At 35.5% G+C, this 19,466-nt stretch overlaps 1 protein-coding gene across 3 annotated transcripts in view; it reads right to left on the reverse strand.

Moving 5' to 3' along the window:
* Nucleotides 1-17,177, reverse strand: part of Slc35a1 (solute carrier family 35 member A1) — a 31,757-nt gene extending 14,580 nt beyond the window's left edge. The window contains exons 1-2 of one of the 3 annotated variants that reach the window (XM_076858436.2): nt 17,123-17,177; nt 12,588-12,765 (exon numbers count right to left, since the gene is read on the reverse strand). In XM_076858436.2, coding sequence (XP_076714551.1) covers nt 12,588-12,765; nt 17,123-17,138 — 194 coding nt within the window. In that variant the 5' untranslated portion in view covers nt 17,139-17,177. Of the gene's footprint in view, nt 1-1,055; nt 1,251-4,554; nt 4,592-12,587; nt 12,766-17,122 lie in introns of those variants that run through there. The other 2 variants (XM_076858437.2, XM_076858438.2) reach the window with 2 other exon arrangements.
* Between the last annotated feature and the right edge of the window lie 2,289 nt (nt 17,178-19,466).

A 19,466-nucleotide genomic window follows, 5' to 3' on the forward strand; every position in this document is an offset into this window, starting at 1 on the left:
TGGGATTATAAATTAGTACAACCACTTAAAGAAAATCAGGATGGAGTTTCCTTAAAAGGCTAGGTATAGAAAGACCATATGACCACTATACCACTCATTGGTATTTATTGAATTAAAGTCATCATATTGCAATGATAAATGCACACCTATGTTTATAGCAGCAGAACGCCACAGTCTGGCTGCAGCAAACTGGGGGGGGGTTAATTGTAGGACAGTAGGGGTATATATACATAACTAATTACACACAGCTTATCTTAATTAACATAAACTAGATACAGCAGTCAACCAATAAGGAATCATCATCTTAATGATTACACACAGCTTAACTTAACTGACATAATCTAGACACAGCAGTTAGTCATTAAGGAACCTATCATCTTAATGGCTCGCTGGCATTACTTCACAGACCACTCCCTCTGGCAAAGTGCCAGGTGCCATCTTGACTTGTTTACGGACCTTAACAGCAGAATCCACAATAACCAAACTATGGAACCAGTCTAGGTTCCATCCATGGATAAATGGATAAAGAAAATGTGGTATAAACGCACAATGGACTTTTATGCAGCCATAAAGAAAAAGAAATTATGTCATTTGCAGGACAAAGAATGGGACTAGAGACCATTATGTTAAGTGAAATAAGCCAAACTCAAAGGTCATATGTTTTCTCTCATATGTGGAAACTAAGAGAGGGAGGAAAAAGGAAAAAAAAGGTGGGGGCAGAGATCTCATGAAAATCAAAGGGAGATCATTAAAGGAAAGGGACCAGGAACAGAGATAAAAAGTGGAGAGGGGAGGAGAAAGTGCTAGGAAGTGATATTGGCCAAATTGTATATTGTGTGCATGTATGAATATGCAACAAATCCCATCACTATGTACAACTACAATACATCAATTTAAAAATGTGGAAAGAGGAAAAAAAAAACAAATGACTTCGCTAGAATCACATAACATGAAAAAGCTTTTTAGATATAGTCTTTCCCTATTAAATTTCCTACTTGAACTATTTATTTGATTCTTATCATTGGAATAGAATTCATGTGCAACCTTTTTGTTACCTGAAGAAGTCCTGAAGCTCCATGTTGAATGCAGAGAGATTCCACTGATGCCTCCCCACCTAAATTTACTATCAACTGACTGAAACCAATTCTTTCTGACCTATTTTTGGGTCAAAAACAGGCCTCATTCTTCCAACTCTTGATCTGATGAGAACTACTAGAAGACATAAAATCCTGGGCTAATTTACCGAGGCACTGTAAAAAATGAAGGCAGCACAAGTTACTTGTGAGGGTAAGAAATTTTAATTTTGTTTACAAATTTCTTATCATCTGCAATGTTTAATACATTTAACTCACATAAAAGATTTTGAGTGGCTAGGTATAAAAATCAATAATGTGATTAATTAAAATCAATAATGTGGTCAATTTGAGGACAATAATACCCACCATATGAGACATATGACTCTTATTTCCCATGACCCTGAACCCATTATAGCATTTATACAAAGAGTTAGTGAAACATAATCCCACAAGGGAAATAAATAGATCTAGAAAATCTGTAACATAGGTATTTGACAGCTCCATTAATTTATTCTAGATAATATTGTAAAAGAATAAAAGAATCTTCTCTGATCTTAATATAGGTAAGTAGTTCAAAGATTTAAGATACATTTGGTTTATTATTAAGACACACCCAAAGTGTACGTATGTTAACATTTACACATCTGCTAGGTTTAGTCTTCATAGACTGTGATGAGTAGCAAACAATAAAAAGTTGACTTTGTCCTAAGGTGGTTTCACTTCCTTTTCTGTCCACCAACAGAGATTGGTGTATATGGTACACCCATATATGGAATACCATGCAGCTTTAAAGAACGAGGCAGATTTCTAATGGATTGACATGACACAAATGCGTGAAAAAGTGTAAAAAAGATAAAATATTTAATTATAAAAAAAGAAAATACAGTGTATCTCACACACATTATCCAGCAATCTCTTCCACATAACTAGTATTCATCAATTAGACCATATAAACCTTATCTATCCAAGTAGTTATCCATTAATGCTTCCCCACATCCTCTTTTTATATTTGCAGTTCTAACTTAACTTCTGATTGAAATAAGTATAATTCCATATTCCAAAAGTTATAAGTAACTGCAATAGCTCTAAGTAAAACCAATAAGAATGCAAGAATCCTAAATTAAGTAGAAACAGAAACCAAAAATACCTGTCATTATTTCAAATGAATAATGAAATTATACTGAAGAGGGAAAAAGAATTAACCAAAATATCCTAAAACAGCATTTTTACTATATGCTCTAAAACTAGAAACAAAAATCACTACTATAAACACTGAACTTTAGTTAGTAGGTGTATTTTTCAAAAGTATGTATTAGAAATTCTGAAACTATTATGTATTCTAGGATTGAAAAATAAATATCTTGAAGATAATGGAAGCTAGATTCATAATCATTATGAGTAAAGGGAAGGTTAGAAAACTCTGTAGTGCTGAATCATAAATTGTAGGTATCAATCAATATGTAACTCATTGTTATACAGAGATATAGATAGGCGTGTGTATATACACACATGCATATATTCCCTAATTATTTGCTGAAAGGTCTAGAAGCAAGGATAATGCAGTAGCAATATGACCACCTAGTGTCTAGATTCTGGTTTCTAAATACCATTCTGGAGGGAAAAAAAGAAAGAAAGTTACAAGAAATCCTTGAAGAAATGTATGATTCAGGGTTGAAGCACCAAAAATATAAAATAAACCTTCAAAACTTGCTATGCTAAAAAGTTCAGTTCAGAGACTAATGGGGCGGGGAGGGGGAGTGTACTAAGCATCAAAATAATAATAATAATGAATTCTAACCCATACAATAAAATAATCCATTAGTATTATTTTATATACTGGGGCTGGTAGGGAGCTCTTCAGAGTAGAAAAACAATGAATAAATGCACAGGGAATATTGAGATATTGGGAAATGATGGCATATTAGGAATTCTTTTTATGGAGGGAGGGGGTTACTGGGGATTGAACCCAGGGGCACTCAACCATTGAGCCACATCCCCAGCTCTATTTGGTCTTTTATTTAGAGACAGTTCTCACTGAGTTGCTTAACACCTTGCATTTGCTGAGGCTGGCCTTGAACACGCAATCCTGCCTCAGCCTCCTAAACCGCTGGGATTACAGGCATGCACCACCATAACTGGCATCAGGAATTCATTTGACAGTATCAATGGACAATAAGACTAATGGATAAAAGCATAATGATAAAGAGAATATTTAGCTAGTCTCGAACTATCTCACCATAAGATACTTGTTAATTACTACAAGGAAATTGGTAACTTCAGAGAAACCCAACAGATAACTACCTTAATCAAGAAATCAAAGTTAAATCAATAGAAACAGGACTAATAGATGCCATGTACATCATAATATGTTGCACTGAGAAGGACGCATCTTTCTGTGATATTCCTACCCCCCGCCAAAAAAAAAAAAAACCCTAAATGTAATCTTAAGAGGCAGTCAACAAATTAATTTGAAAGATATTATACAAAATAAATGGCCCATGCCATTTAACAGTGTTAAGGACACATGAAAAAGAAAGAAGGAACTGTGTGAGATTAATGGAAGCTAGATATACGACAACTAAATGCAGAGTGGGATCCTGGAGTGGACTGCAATTCAGGAAAATTAATCTTACCAGAAAGGACATTAGCAGGGTAACTGACCGAATTTATCTAAGGTCTACAAACTACATAATGGTATTGTATCAGTACTGATGTCTCAAATTTGATAATTATAAGCGAATGACCTTATTCTAAAAGTATGCTTTATCGTATGTGTCATGTGCTATAGACCAGATATTTGTTTATGTATCCCCTGCCCCCATATTTATATATTGATACCTTAATCCCCAAATTGATGGTATTTAGAGGTGGGGGCCTTAGGTTTAGATGAAGTCATGAAGATGTAGTCTCCAAGATGGGATTAGTGTCTTCTAAGAAGAGAAAGCTGTAGGCAAATCAGGAAAAAGGCCTTCACAGAAGCCTAAAACTGCCTGCACCTTACACTTAGACCGATCCCTCTCCCCAAGCCTCTGAATCATGGGAAATAAATGTTTACTGTTTAAGCTACCCAGTCTATGGTATTTTGTTATAGCAATCTGAGGACATATGGTAAAAATGTTAACATTTGTAAATAACAATCTGAATTAAGACACAGGATAAACTGTTAATATTTGGAAATAAAGTTAAAATTAAAAAAAATAAATTATTGGAAACTACTTAAATGTCTAACACTTTCAAATGCTTTTCTTTGTCCTAACTAACCAACAGACTTTTCAATTATTTCATTGTTCTGAAAAATTCATAATTTGAAAATTAGAGATCAGACATCTTGTCTTCTACTCCTGTCACTACCAGTTACTTTCTAGGCACTTTTGGCAAATTAAAACTTTTCCCTTAGCCTAAGATTTCTAATAAGAGCAATTAATAGCAACAGCTGACGTGGACAATCAGGAATGAAATGAAAATCAGCTGTATTTACCTGCATGTTTCCTTCATCTTTCTCTAAGGGGGGACATGAAACATTGTTTCCTTAACCCAGTCTCAAATGCAATGATTCCGAATGTCTGAAGGCAATAAATTTAGTTGCTGCAGTCTTAAAAAAAAGGATGTTTGGAACTTCTCATAACTGTTTGATGGTGATTAACAGCAGGTATCCTACAGTGTGTAGTTACTTGCTTTCTAAAGAAATGAAATCATGAGGTTTTTAAAAATGCATTTTTCACAGTAGTCATTTTTCTAGAGCAATTTTAGCTTATAGCAATAATATGTTTTAAGTGGCTCCTCGTATTTATCACAATTTTCTTAGCATTCACATCAAAGTATGCACCTCTGCCTTTTGTTCTTTTCCCATGGCCTAAGAAAATGTGATTTGACTTTTTCCCTAAAGAAATAAAAATAAAATCCATAGTCTCTATTGCCCCAATATATATCAGGCGCTCTTCATTGAAACCAATTTCTTTCTTACATGAAGTTAAATATCCCCAAAGTTTCAAGCAAATTGCATCCATAATTTTTAGTTTACTCTCTTTTAAATATTATGAATGTGTAGGGCAAAGAAGAGATGTAGGATCAGAATTAAGCTATTATCTTCCAGCATTTTAGCGGGCCAGCTATACTTTTCAGCCTACAAAGGTTTTGCCTACTAATTTGAATGTTAGGGCATCCATGCCTTAGGGATTACAACCCTTCTACATCTGCCTTAGAGAAAAGATAAAGGGAAGAAAAAGAATCAAGGAGAATTAGTGTCTCAGCCATCTGACCTAGATTGCCATCATAGGTTCTGTCTAAATAGTATTTCCTAATTATAGAAACCCTTTTCCACCTCAGATTCTGACAGATTGACCTTTCATTTAAAACATGGGCACTATAGTTGATTGTCCCCCAGATACCACGTGTTAAAAGCCTGATCTCCAGCGTGGTATTATTGGTGGTAGAATCTTAAAGATTTGTGGCCTGGTGGGAAGCCCTTAAATCATTGAGGGCATGCCTTTGAAGGAGACAATGGGACTCCAACCCTTCATTGCTCTCTATCGCTTCCTGGCCATGAGGTGAGTAGCTTTATTCCACCGTGTATTCCTGCTAGGATTTGCTGCCTTATTACAGAAGCAAAAGCAAAGGGCCAACCTATCATGGACTGCAAAGTCTAAATATGAACCAAACTAAACCTTTCTTTTTATAAGTTGATTATCTCAGGTATTTTGTTATAGTGACAGAAAGTTACAAAACACTGGCTCTGGAACCTAAATAATTCGGGCAGGTCAATCTGCTAGAGATTATATTATCCCTTTTCAGGCTCAAAGTTCTCACTCTTCAGATCTCTAAAGATTCACCAGGAATTATCACTGAAGCTTCAACTACCTATGCTTAAATTATTGGCACCCAAAGAGTCTAATCTATTCTCTTTGATTGACCTTATATTTACCCTAGCATGCTCAAATTACTTCTTCACAAAGTTCTAAAACACTAACCTCAGATCAGACTTACTCTCCTGATTATTCTTAATGAAACTAACTTCCACTTGTTGAAACAGACTGCATTTGTTTTTTTGTTTTTTTTAGAGAGAGAAAGAATTTTTTAATATTTATTTTTAGTTTTCTGTGGACACAACATCTTTATTTTATTTTTATGTGGTGCTAGGATCAAACCCAGCGCCTGTGCATGCCAGGCAAGCGCGTTACCACTTGAGCCACATCCCCAGCCCATGATGTATTTTTTATATATGTTCTGGGGTTTCTAGCTATCCTTTCCAGAAAAGAGAATGCTTTAACGTGTATGAAGTCAAATGACATAAGTATGAAAACTTTTTACAAAACCACTCTTTTCAACAATCTATTTTAATCCTATGTTATTAAATACTTTTTATGTGATAAGGACTCTCAGATGTATTTATTCAATCCAGACCTGTCTTCTGAGTTCCAGACCCATTAAATCAAACTGCCTGTTCTCCATGCCCACTTAGATGTCCAATGTCCTTAAAAACTTTATATTATATCTACTTAAAATTAAATTGTTAGTATTTCCTTTTCCCCAAATCTGTTTTTCTTCCTGTCTCAGAAAAAAAGCAACTAACCAGGTATTATAGTAGGAAATATGGATATGATTTTGGATACTTCCCTTTCTCTTACCTTATAGTCGATCCTCCTTATTCATAGACTGTATATGTGTGAATTCTCCTACTCTCTAAAATTTATTTGTAACCTGTTAAGGTCTGTAAACAAGTCAGATTGGCACCTGTTATTTTGCCAGAGAAATGTAAACAAGTCTGTAAACAAGTCTGGATGGCGCCTGGCAAAATGCCAGAGGGAGTGGTTTGTGAAGTAACAAAAGCGAGCCATTAAGTGTGGAGATTCCTTATTGGTTGACTGCTGTATCTATTTTATGCTAATTAGATAAGCTGTGTAAAATGTATAAATATCTTTCAGATCCTACAATAAATGGCTCCCATTCCTGCTGTATCAAGGTACACAAGTCATTCGTCACCCCCCCACCCCACCCCCACCCCCCGCCCCGCTTATTCTACTGCAGCCGGACTGCAATAATTGCAGTGCTCTTTCAGAGGTGCCAAAAAATCACATCACCCAACATACACATTATTGCCACATTTTTCATAATTTTAATGCTTTCTGTTAGTCATTTTGCTGTTTAAAATGGCCCCCAAGCACAGGGCTAAAGTGTTACTTAGTGTTCTAAGTGTTAAGAAGGCTACAATATGGCATTATGGAAAAAATATATAATGGATAAGCTTCTTCAGACATGAATGATAGTGCTTTTGGCCATGAGTTTAATGATTATTAATCAACAATGTGTATTAAATGTGTTAGATTTCTGTTACTATATAGCAAAATACCTGAGCTAATCATAGAGAGGGTTTATTATGGCTCATATTTATAGAGGTTTCAGTCCATGATTGGTTTGCTCCATTGCTTTTAGCTAGGCCAGAATATCATGGTTAGAGTGCATGGCAGAGCAAAACCACCCATCTAATGGTCAGGAAAAAAATAGAAAAAGAGGAAACCAGCATCCCATAGTCCCGTTTAAGGTCATGTCCTCAGTGACATGTCAGACTTCCCAGTAGGACCCATCTCTTAAAGAGTTCCTCTGTCTCCCAGGAGTGCCAGGCTGAGGACTAGTCTTTAACACATGGGCCTTTAGGGGATAGTTAAGATCCAAATTACAGTGCTAAAGTGTCTTTAATGAAACACACATAAAGCAAGGTTATATATAGAACAGTTGACAAAAAACATGACCAAAGGCTCATAGGAACCAAAACCTGTGTTTCCCCTAGTAGCAACAGTTTCACATTCACTAATTCAATGCTGATGATGACTTCATAAAATATAACTCCTATAGATAATGAGAACTGACTACACAAACCCAACACTAGGTCCTATAGATTATATGTCCAGAGCAGAACTCAAATCCATTAACTTCTCTTCAATACTGTGTTGTCATCATAGGCCATTATAATAAATTTCCCTCCTTCCCACTCAGACACTTCACTGCACTTCCAAACTGTCCAATCTATACCTTTAAAAGGGTCAATGTGACTCTCAAAGCAAAATGGGCTACCATGTTAGTCCCCAATTTAAACTGCTCAATGATTATGCTGAAGATCAAACCCCTAAATCTTTTAACAGGTCCACAAGGTTACCCTTTTATACCCTGATGAATTTTTCTGCCTTAAGAATCTCTGTTCTCTTTGCACCCTCTCTGTTTAATTTGTAATTCAATCTTCAGGTCTACTGCTAATTGTAACTTCCTCAAAGAGGAAACCCCCCAATCTAATAAAGTCCCTCTATTATACTTGTTTACAGTACTTTCTACTTTTCCTTCATAATACCACCAACTTTTTTCTTATTATTATATTTGGTCTCCAATATACCATAAATTCTATGAGGGCAGAACTATGCCTTTTTAGTTTGCAACTTTACTTCTTGCATCTAGAACAGTGTTAAGCTTATAATTTTGGCTTGATAAATATCTGCTAAATAAATGAATGAACCTAACTACCCCATTACCCTTTTTTTCCCCCAGTCCTAAAAATTGAACTCAGATCCTCACACATACTAGGCAAGCACTTCACCACTGAGCTACATTCCCAACCCTTATTTTATTGTGAGATGGCCTCACTAAGTTGCTCAGCTTGCCCTCAAACAGGATTCTTCTTCCACATCCTCCCAAGTAGCTGAGATTTCAGACATACACCAATGCACAGGATCCACTATATTTTATTAACAATATCTTGAAACAATCTTAGCATGATTATATGTTTAAAATGTTTGGAGGAATAAAGCACTGATTATTTGGATGTGGCAGTGATATGTCTCTGTATGTGAAATTTAATTATAAAATGCTAAGAAATGCTGGTGCCACTTCAATGAGTCTCTGTCCTCCAACCCTATCTAAAATTATATATAATATAAAATGATACAGATTTTAATAATTAGCCAAGACTAAACATATTATTAAGTAAAAAAGCATTAAAGACCATGCTAAATAAACAGCCAAGCTGAAGGATTCTATAATGAGATTAAACTTTGCATAGTTCAAATAAAATTGAAGTTCTAGGATAATAGTTGTGTCAACTCCACAAAATTGTTGTAGTTCATAATAGGGTAAGAGTGGGTAGAAAGCAAAAAGCTTTGACTTAGTTTAAAAGTTTTTTCCACTTAAATAGTAACCCAAGACCTTTAGTTATTTCTAATGTAATCCTTCTACATTCTCCCATAATATCTCAACACTGTCATCCTTACCATCAAATGATAACAGTATTACTTCCATTTTAAATACAAAGAAAAAACTAATTTCACCATTTAGCGCTAGAAAATTATTTTAACATTATATAAGAAACAGCTTTCAAATATAACAATTTTTATTACTTGTATATAACAGATCATCTCATAAATTTTTCAAGTAACAAATATTTTCTGTGATAGAAATCTCACCATCACAGCAAAGTACTGACATCCAAACTGTTTTTTAACAAACTATTTAACACCTTGTCTGCCTTTGAACTACTTATTTTTTTAAATGACCTGCTTTTACATATACACAAAGAAATGTTGGTGTTGAAGTGTCTTTTTTGACTTTCTTGCACACTTCATACCACTAAACCTAGAAGTTTTCCATTTGCAGCAACTCTTAACTGTTCAATACATTCTTAGTGGCCCAAAGAGTCTTATTATTTTATTCATCTTTCTCATAATCCAATTGCTTCAGGTGAATTATTACAAGCTAGTTGTCCTTTCAAATACACAACCAATTTTCAGCATTTTCACTATGTATCTTTCCCAAACTGATAGTTGTACTTTAGTTTCATTATCCATTCTTATCATATATTGCTGAAGAATCAATCACAATGTTCTATAACATTTCATTTTGCAGCCATAAATCTGTGACCTCATAATTTGAAATAATTCTTTATCTTTCACTCTTTTACCATTTCTGTAAGTTAATATTTTCAGATATCCTCATAAAGGTAAACCCAAAAATGTTCCCCCAAAAAACATTTTTCTTGTATGAATATTTGGTATTCAGTTTTTAACCAATGTATTTTGAATAAATAGTATTTTTTCAGTAAATTTCTCCATGAAAATTAATAGTTAGCCTAAAATTTACTAGTTTCAAATGCATTTCACTTCTTTCACACTAAGTTTTTTTTTTAATGTATGTGATTGCTTTTCTAATAAATTCCTTGTGTTTTAAATTATTCTTCTCCATGACCAAATTCTTGATAGTTACATAAAATCAACTGTGAAAACCAAAACTCTATCTCATAATTCTTTACTTTTTTACTGACTGTGCCTGGTCTTTGTGTGCAAGTTGCTGGCAACAGACACTGCAACTATTGATTGATAATGATGATGAAGTATAGTATTTGGTTTTTCCACACTGTTGTTATTTCAGCACCATCATTTGACTAGCCTGATCAATTTTAAGAAATTTTTGTGATTTTGTTTTGACATAATTACCAAAAAAATTTTCCACAAAACAACTTAACCATACTCATAACACTGATAAATAAACAAGAAATACTAAACACCACGCAATGCAAACCTGGAAAAGAATCAAAATAAAACAGAAAATCAATGTAAGTGGATTGGCAGAAAACTAGCACAACTGTTGTTATACCAAAGGCTTCTTACTCTTTTATTGGTTTCTAAAAATTTGTAAGAGCTACAAAACAAACTGAACCATGATTTGGTCTTACAATTTAAAACAGCTAATATTATACTCTGACAGTCCTATTTAATTCCTGAGTTACAGTTTTTTGTCGCTTTGAAAGTTGGGGAACCCTATACTTTTCTTAAAAGAAGCTGTCTTGGGCTGGAGTTGTGGCTCAGTGGTACAGTGCTTGCCTAGCATGTGTGAGGCACTGGGTTCAATTCTCAGCACCACATATAAATAAATGAATAAAATAAAGGTCCATCAACATCTAAATTTTTTTTTTTTTAAAAAAAAGAGCTAAGCCTTAAGATTCTATTAATTTATGAATTCAAAGGTTGTTAAATGGAACTTGTTCTGGAATTTTAAACATGGAGATATTTGCATGTGAAACGCTGCCTTTTAAAGGTATGATTAGGGCTGGGGATGTGGCTCAAGCGGTAGCACGCTTGCCTGGCATCCGCGCGGCCCGGGTTTGATCCTCAGCACCACATACAAAGAAAGATGTTGTGTCCACCGAAAACTAAACAATAAATATTAAAAATTCTCTCTCTCTCTCTCTCTCTCTCTCTCTCTCTCTCTCTTTAAAAAAAATAAAAATAAAAATAAAATAAAGGTATGATTAGACATCTCATTTAAAATCTTCATGTGAAAGAATTTTACATAACGCAGGATTTTACTGTACTTGCAAACCTAATAAATTAGGCTTCCTCAGTATCTCTGCCTACTGGATAAGTTTTACATTCAAATACATTAAAGTCTTCTACCATCCAACTTTAAGTAATTTTTGTTCTTTTTTCCCTCCCCAAATCATTCTTTTTCACATGATCATTTGAAACCATGTGTTTACTTTTTTTGTCTCTTCCACTAAAACTATATTCCAAGAAGGGAGAGACCATATCTAGCTCATTTATAGCTATATACCAGCATTCAATATAAAAACTATCACATAGAAACTACTCAATAAAAATTTAAGAATCTAGAAATGAGTCTGGAACTATTTAAATGTAACTTGTCTATTTCTTTAAAGCCTACATACATGCTATTCCTTACTACTTCCCCACTCTCACCAATACACATTTTGAGCCTGTATGAACTATGACCTGTCCTAATGATTCAAAGAGGTCCCCATCAGCTGGGCACAGTGGCACATGTCTGTAATCCCAGCACTTGGGAGGCTGAGGCAAGAGTATTGCAAGTTCAAAGCCAGCCTCAGCATCTTAGCGAGGCCCTAAGCAACTCAGCAAGAGCCTATCTCTAAACAACATTTTAAAAGGGGCTGGGGATGTGGCTCAGTGGTTAAGTGCTCCTGGGTTCAATCCCAAGTACAAAAAAGATGTCATGAAAATCAATTAGCACAGTGCCTAGCACTTCATACAGGAAACGCTTAAGAAATGTTTATTAGTATCCTTACATCCTCTATAACAGAGGTCAGCAATGTTTTCTGTAAGGGTCAAACAGTAAATATTTTAGGCTATCTGAGACATATAGTCTGTATTCAACAAAAATAGGCAGCAAGCTGCATTTGGCCCATGGACCAGAGTTTGCCAACCCCTGGTGTAGAGCAGGGTTCTTCAACCTCAGCATTACTGATATTTGGGGCTGAATAACTATTTACTGTAGAGAGCTGCTGTGGATTGTAGGATATTTAGCAGCATTCTTGCAGACTTCATAAGATGCCAACAGCATCCCCCAGTCTATCCTGGAGGACAAAATCACCCCTAGTTGAGAAACACTGCTCTAAAACAATCAAACATGAAATGATGTAGCTTGAGTTTTCAAATAAAGATAATACCTTAACTAAGATAGAAAATAATAATTTAACACACTGAAAGTGTTTATACTTACTTAGCTAGAAGTCCCACACTTAGCAATAACTTTATAACTTCTGTAATACACACAGCTGTGGTTGAAAAATAGAGTTCTTTTTCTGTTGTCCTCGTGTATCTTAAAGCTATAGTATAAGCTGCAGCCACCAAGGTCATCACTGTTAAGCAGTATAACTTGAATAGTAAACTGACATTTCCTGGAAAATATGTGAAACAAAAATATTATTTAGCAGACAATATTATGTATATAAAAGCTAATCAATTAGTTATAGCCCAAAATGCCTTCCAATTTCTGGCACAAAATACATTTTAAACATATACATACATACATATATATTTAATTCCAGGTACTGTCCCAATGTCAGTAAACATTTCATTTCTTGTAAGAGGCCCAGGCAGACCTACATATAATTTAAATGAGTACAATACATGTAGCATGTGAAATACTTCAAATGTCAAAAAACACTAACTTATCTCTGGCATACCATACTTTTTAAGGCAGAAGTACTTTGTATAATCATTATTACAGAGTATTTGCCAGTTAATCTTTTTTTTTTCAGTTGTAAATGGACACAATACCTTTATTTTATTTACTTATTATTTTTTAAAGTGGTGCTGAGGAATGAACCCAGTGCCTTACACATGCCAAGCAAGCACTCTACCTCTGAACCACAATCCCAGCCCGCCAGCTAACTTTCATTAACCAGAACCACACATTACATTCCATAGGTATTCCAGTTAAATGAGGTTTTTATCTAAAAGGACATGGTACCAAAGTTGGAAAATTTCCCTTTTTTTCAGCAATTTTGAGACATCAGCCACCAACACACCTCACTACCTTCTTGAAAATATAACATGAAATATTACTTTTGATGAAAATATACATATCCTAATTATTTAGGGAAAATTAGTAAGTTGTCAAAAATCCTATTTTGAAATAATACTTTCCATTAACTGAACATGAAACACAGATGACTTTACATATTAATACCACTTAGGTATAGATTTTGTTCAGTGTTCCAATCGATTGCAAGGTTCTGTGGCATACTAACTAGTTTATTATAAATTATAATTGTAATTATCTTTATGATTACAAACTTTGAAAGCAAAACATGAAAGCAATTGCAATGTATATTTCAAATTTAAATACAGCAGAAAATAAAAAAGGATAATTGAATGACAAAATAGAACTTTTTCAAAATCAAAAATTATATCTAGCCTCTCATTTCACTGTATTAAACAAAAAATAGTTCATAACAAAAAAGAGGATTAAGAACAAAGCTCTACAAAACTTGAAATGCAAGAAATACACAACTTATAGACATTCAATTTAAAAACTGCCTGCAAGTATATTTTAGCGGCTGCTATTATTCAAGCACCAGAGTCAATTCTACCATTTTAATAAAATCACAAGCTGGGTACCAGATTTTTCTCATACTTCCTACTCTCACACTGCCAACACCCAAGGCTCAAATTATTTCTTTCAAGAAAAAATTTGGGATTTCATGTAATATAAATTATAATTTAGTATAATGCGATCCAGTCATGAGAATGGAATTATTTGGGAGAGGTTTTATTTTGTTTACTTAGTGTTCAAACTCCACTATTCTGTCATGAGATCAACTGCAAGTGTTCATGTTTAAAAACAAAAGCAAAAAAAAAAAAAAAAAAATTTTTAGCTCATGGGCCATACAAAAATAAACAGGAGGCTGATTTGGCCAGTGGGTCAATGCTTTGCCAACTCTAGGTTAAGAATCAGAGAGACATGGATAGGGTGACTCCAGGCTGCTTTTGTAACTAACCTTTGTGCTAAATGTGCTGTTGTTCACTGCTTTGGAAGCCTAACTACAATTCGGAAATGACTTTTGTTGGAAAATAAAATAGGTATTTCAAAGAGATTACCTTTAAATATGTTAACAGAAAAACCTACCAAGGAAACAGTTTCTTTGATTTACATATTTCCCCCAGAGTAAATTAAAAATTTGTAAGTAGCAGGCAAATTTTTAAAATTACAGGTCTTAACTAAAAAGTATTATGGTAGAACAGAAGAAATGGATCTTATAACTGTTTAAGCTTTCTTTCCAAAAGATCTGAGAAGCCAAAAAGCAATGTGTAAAAGGAAGTAAAGGAGACTACTACAATACTTGCTTTGTTCTAAAACTTTCCAACAGCAGGGAAAAATGTATTACTTCAAAAACAAACAGCAATAGGGCTGGAGGTATAGCTCAGTGGCAGAGCACTTGCCTAGCATAAGTGAGGGCCAGTTTCAATCCCGAAGACCTCAAAAAAAATTAATCAAAAAACAAAATAACGTTGAATTAATCAGTATATAGGAGAAAGCACTTCGCTAGATTGGGGAGAGCAAACAACACTGTTGCTCATTTTTATTTGGCCTGTGAGCTCAGAATGGTTTTACATTGTTAAAAAATAGTTGAAAAAAATTTTTAAAACACTTTATATAACATAAAAATTATATGACTCAAATTTCAGCATCCATTAATAAAGTTTTATTGGAACACAGCCACACTTATCTCCTTACAATTAGTTTTGGCTACATTTTGTCCTACAACTTCAGGGTTGAGTAGTTACACAAAGATCATCAGCCCTTTACAGAAAGTTTGCCCACCTGTGTCCTAGATTATCAATACTTTCACAAAGAGAGGTTAGAACTGCCAAATTCAAATCTACTTTATTTTAGCTTTTATATAGTGTCCTGATTCTGAAAATAAGAGTGAATGTTTAAACCCTAAACCTAATATCTGTAGCCTAGAAACATATTCTGACCTAGAACATTATTTTGTCATCAACTTCAAAAAAAAAAAAAAAAAACTATTTGCCTAGTGGTTATATAAGTAGGAAAGTAATAGTAAGTTTAGATACTTGTAAAACATGTAGAATTTGGGTATGTAGTGCCATTTTAGAAACATATTTCAACTTTTTAAAACTAAGGTTTTAAGTATGATTGCCTCTGACATTCCATTCACAAACTGTCTGGAATGAAATTTCAGTTATAAGGAATGTTAACCTTTTTGGGATTCACTTTAAACTTTCCTGTGAATTCAATCATGCCCAAGGCCAGTAACTACAAACCAAGTCCACAACTCAACTGGCAGCCACATTTTTTTAACCCTACTTTGTGCCCTGGTTCTCACAAAGCTCCCATTAGCTCCCACACAAAATTTTTTTCTGTGTGAGAAATGTCCCAGAAAGAAACTTACACTCTGGAATTAGATGTTTTTTTTTCCCATCATATTTTAGGGGTGACATTATTTGTAATACCTGATCTCAGATAAATCCTTTGTGAATATCAGGAAGCTATGGAAACTAATTTTTGTTAGGATTATACATTTCCACAGGTATATCAGAGTCAGGCACATGTACAGGCAATAAACCTGAATCTGTCAATTGTTATTATTTCGGGTAATGATTTGACTTCTGTAATTTTTAAGTGTTAATCTATCATTAATCTTGCTATCTCCATTCTATGCTTGTTATCAAAACAGTTCTTTCCTTTATGTCCTGTATTGCTACACAAAAGACTCAAGGGGAAGTGGGGGGGGGGGGGGACACTCAAGATTTATTTGAAATGGAATAATACATGAGAAGCATATGCAACTACAGACAACGCCCCTGGGCAGGGCCTGATGATAAATGTAGACTTCCCAACAAGGTAAATAACTTGGCACTCTTGCAAAAAGGTATTCTTTAAATATTTGCTCGTTTATTTTGTGGTGAAGCTCAATGCTCCATGAAGAAAGGGTGGAGAAGGTATAAGGGTGGAGAAGGTACAAAGGTGTCATTCAGCCTCTCCTAGCTACTAATCTATAGTACAAAAATTCAGCTCTGGTCCCAACTTATATAAACCTCTAGCAAAACCCAAGTGCTGCGGAGTTAACTAGACTCTCCTTCTTTAAATGGCAATTAGTGACCAAATATTATTGCTCTAATGTGCCATCCCTTGGGGGGAGGGAGGTGGACCTCATTTTTCACCCAAAATACCAGTATTCCTTCTAACTACGTACAACATTTTCCTTGGGAAGAATTCCTAACGACAGCTTTCTCCATTTCGATATGGTTAAAGTGCTGTTTTAATGTCTCTATAATGTTTAGGTCTCTGAACGTCCATCCGTCCGTAGGACAGAAGGCACAGACGAGACCTCAGCGGGTGGCGCCGACCAGGACAGAGAACTGTCCAGTCTCACGATGGGTGATGCAGATCCAGCCCGGGGCCGTCGCCTCGGCCCTTCTCCGGGTCTTCTGCAGCCCTGGCCAGACAGAATCCTATTCCCTCCCACTACCAGCTCCTGGAGATTGGCGCAGTCTAGCCCGCAGAGCCCGTCGCACAGAGGGTAGCCGCAGCGGGAATCTGGCAGTACTGACCGCCAGCGAGCGAGTCAACACCAACTCCTGACACCCGACGCCTACGCCGGGCAAGGGCCCACCGACGCGGAGGGTACCGCCGCCCGACAGGTGAGGGGCAGCACTGGCAGTATACCGCCGCCCAATGTTGCCCGCACTACCACACCACCACCACTCCCTACAGCCCGGCCTCACCTCTGGGAGCAGCCATGGCGCTCCAACAGCCCGGTGCGGAACTGACGCGCGCTCCCTCCGCTCACCCAGCGCAAGATGCGAGGGACCGCCCCCACGACCATAGAGACGGCACCGCTCGGCCTAGAGCGCCCCGCCGCCGCCAGCCAGCCGGCTTCCCTCCCTGCAGAGCACCGAGATCAGGGGCAAGGATCCGCGCTGCTCCGAAAAGTGAAGAGCAGGATGGAGGAGAGGCTTCTACGGTTGAGTACTTCGTGACAAGTGTTGAAACTGTCCAACGCGCAGTTCTGTAAACCTCAACTCCGGGTCGGCTAAGGAAGCGAAGTCAAGGGAACTGAGCATTGCCTTCTGGGAATTGGAGTCCTCACATAGATGGCAAATTAAAATTTGGAGTTGCCTTGGTGATTCTTTTCTGTCAGAGATATTAGAGAAGCTACCAGACTTCCTAAAGCACAGAAGCTACTTTCAACAACTTTTATAAATTCGACTTCTCTCGTTGCTTTCCATTGTTACCTCCTGCATAAATCTAGTACAATTGGCATTACATATACCTCAAAAGTCTTGAGCCTGAGTCCTTATCGTCAACATTTGCCACTGATTGTATCTAACCAGACATTCTCTCTGATCCTGGGAAAACAGGCCTCAAAAACATTAAGCGGGCACTTCAACCACTATAATCTCTGCTTTCACTAGAGGATATTAACTAGTATGAGCTAATTCTTATATATTTTTATTGCTACAAAAGACATTCTACTCCATGGATATGAAACTTGACTAGGTTTTGTTAAACCCCTATCCTAACAAAATCATCCCAAGACCACTAGGGGCAAACTTGTCAAACCACAGACAAGGTCAAGTTCATTGACCCATTCTGAAGAGGAAAATAGAATACCAGAGGAACCATAAGATATCTCAGGAAATGAAGGAAATAAGATTTATAGAATTGGGGGGAAGGATGGACTTAAGTAAAATTTAAGAGTATATGACAATCAAAGCTAGGCTGTGTGTAAAGAGGTCAACATCATATCTGGACTATAATTTCAGGGTCCTGTTTCTTGGAAATTACAAAGTTACTATATATGTAGAATGCTGTATTCAGGTGCCCCTTCCATGAAGCAAGCCTTTACCAGTTAAGTTGGACATTGAGACTGCTACTCTGTGTCAAAGTAACTTAGATCCTCCAAGCAAGAGTAGAATGTTTCATTCTTACAGATATAATTTCAAGCAACATGTTTCCTTATATTGTACAATTTTAAAGAACAAATTTTTCAGTGATAAAGAAACAAAGACGATTGTTACACTTTATGGCTTCACCATATTCTTGACAGAAATATTATCTCCTGTTAACTTTGCAGCTGACTTTATTTGTGTTTGTTATACTAGCCCAATTAGTAAACAAGCAGATATTTACAATCTTAAGTCTGGACTATTTTTTTTAACTTTCTCATTAAATTATTATTCTAAGTCTCATGAAAAACATTGGTTTCATGTCTCTCTTATATATGCCTAGTTTTCCTTACAACTCTGGTTAGAGCAAGAAACAGCAGTCTTCAAGATATGAGGCACAAGTTTACATTTGTCGGATAAGCTAAACTTAACAGTACTTCAAGCATCTGTTGCTATTGCCACTTGAGACACTAATGATATTCCTGATTGTCACTAGCAAACTACAGTATCTTCTATGTCTGCTCTTAATGAATTGTATAAAAGGAAGCCTAATAGTACATCCATTGGTAATAAAAGAATGAACTTAAACAAAGAGCAATAAGTAATACCTTAAGGCTTAAGGTAACTAATGCTAAATTCAAATAGAGTAGATATTTAGTAGGTTATTAAGTGTGATAATGTTTGAAGTGTAATAAGTAGTTAATCATAAACAATACATAGACAAATATAGATACCTAAATATAATTGTTTCCATAAGTTTAAGTATGCTACTCTTGTTCTGCTATTAAGAAAATCACCCAAAAACTAATTTGCTAGATTATTGTTATTTAAAACAATTCTTTCTGTGGCTTAATATTATTAGAAACAAGTCAAAAGAAATGTTGTATTTTATAGTTGATAAAAATTAAAAGATACAGGAGGTTTTGTAAAATCCAGTGACCAGAATATGGGAGTTAAACATGAATAATAATTATTGATATTCAAACATTTCATATTTGAGTTTAACTCACTCTTGCTTCTGCTTCCTCTTTATCATTAATCTTATTTTTCTTTTCCTGCTCAACAGTCACTGATATGTAATCTGTACCAACTTCTACCATTTTCTGTTTAACTTGCTGAAATCTTACTTTTACTCTAGCCAGTTCTTAAAAGGAATTTCATCAGTTGCCTACCCTATCAA

This window comes from Callospermophilus lateralis, chromosome 6, assembly GCF_048772815.1.
Source record: "Callospermophilus lateralis isolate mCalLat2 chromosome 6, mCalLat2.hap1, whole genome shotgun sequence".
In the NCBI taxonomy this organism is placed as follows: Eukaryota; Metazoa; Chordata; class Mammalia; order Rodentia; family Sciuridae; genus Callospermophilus; species Callospermophilus lateralis.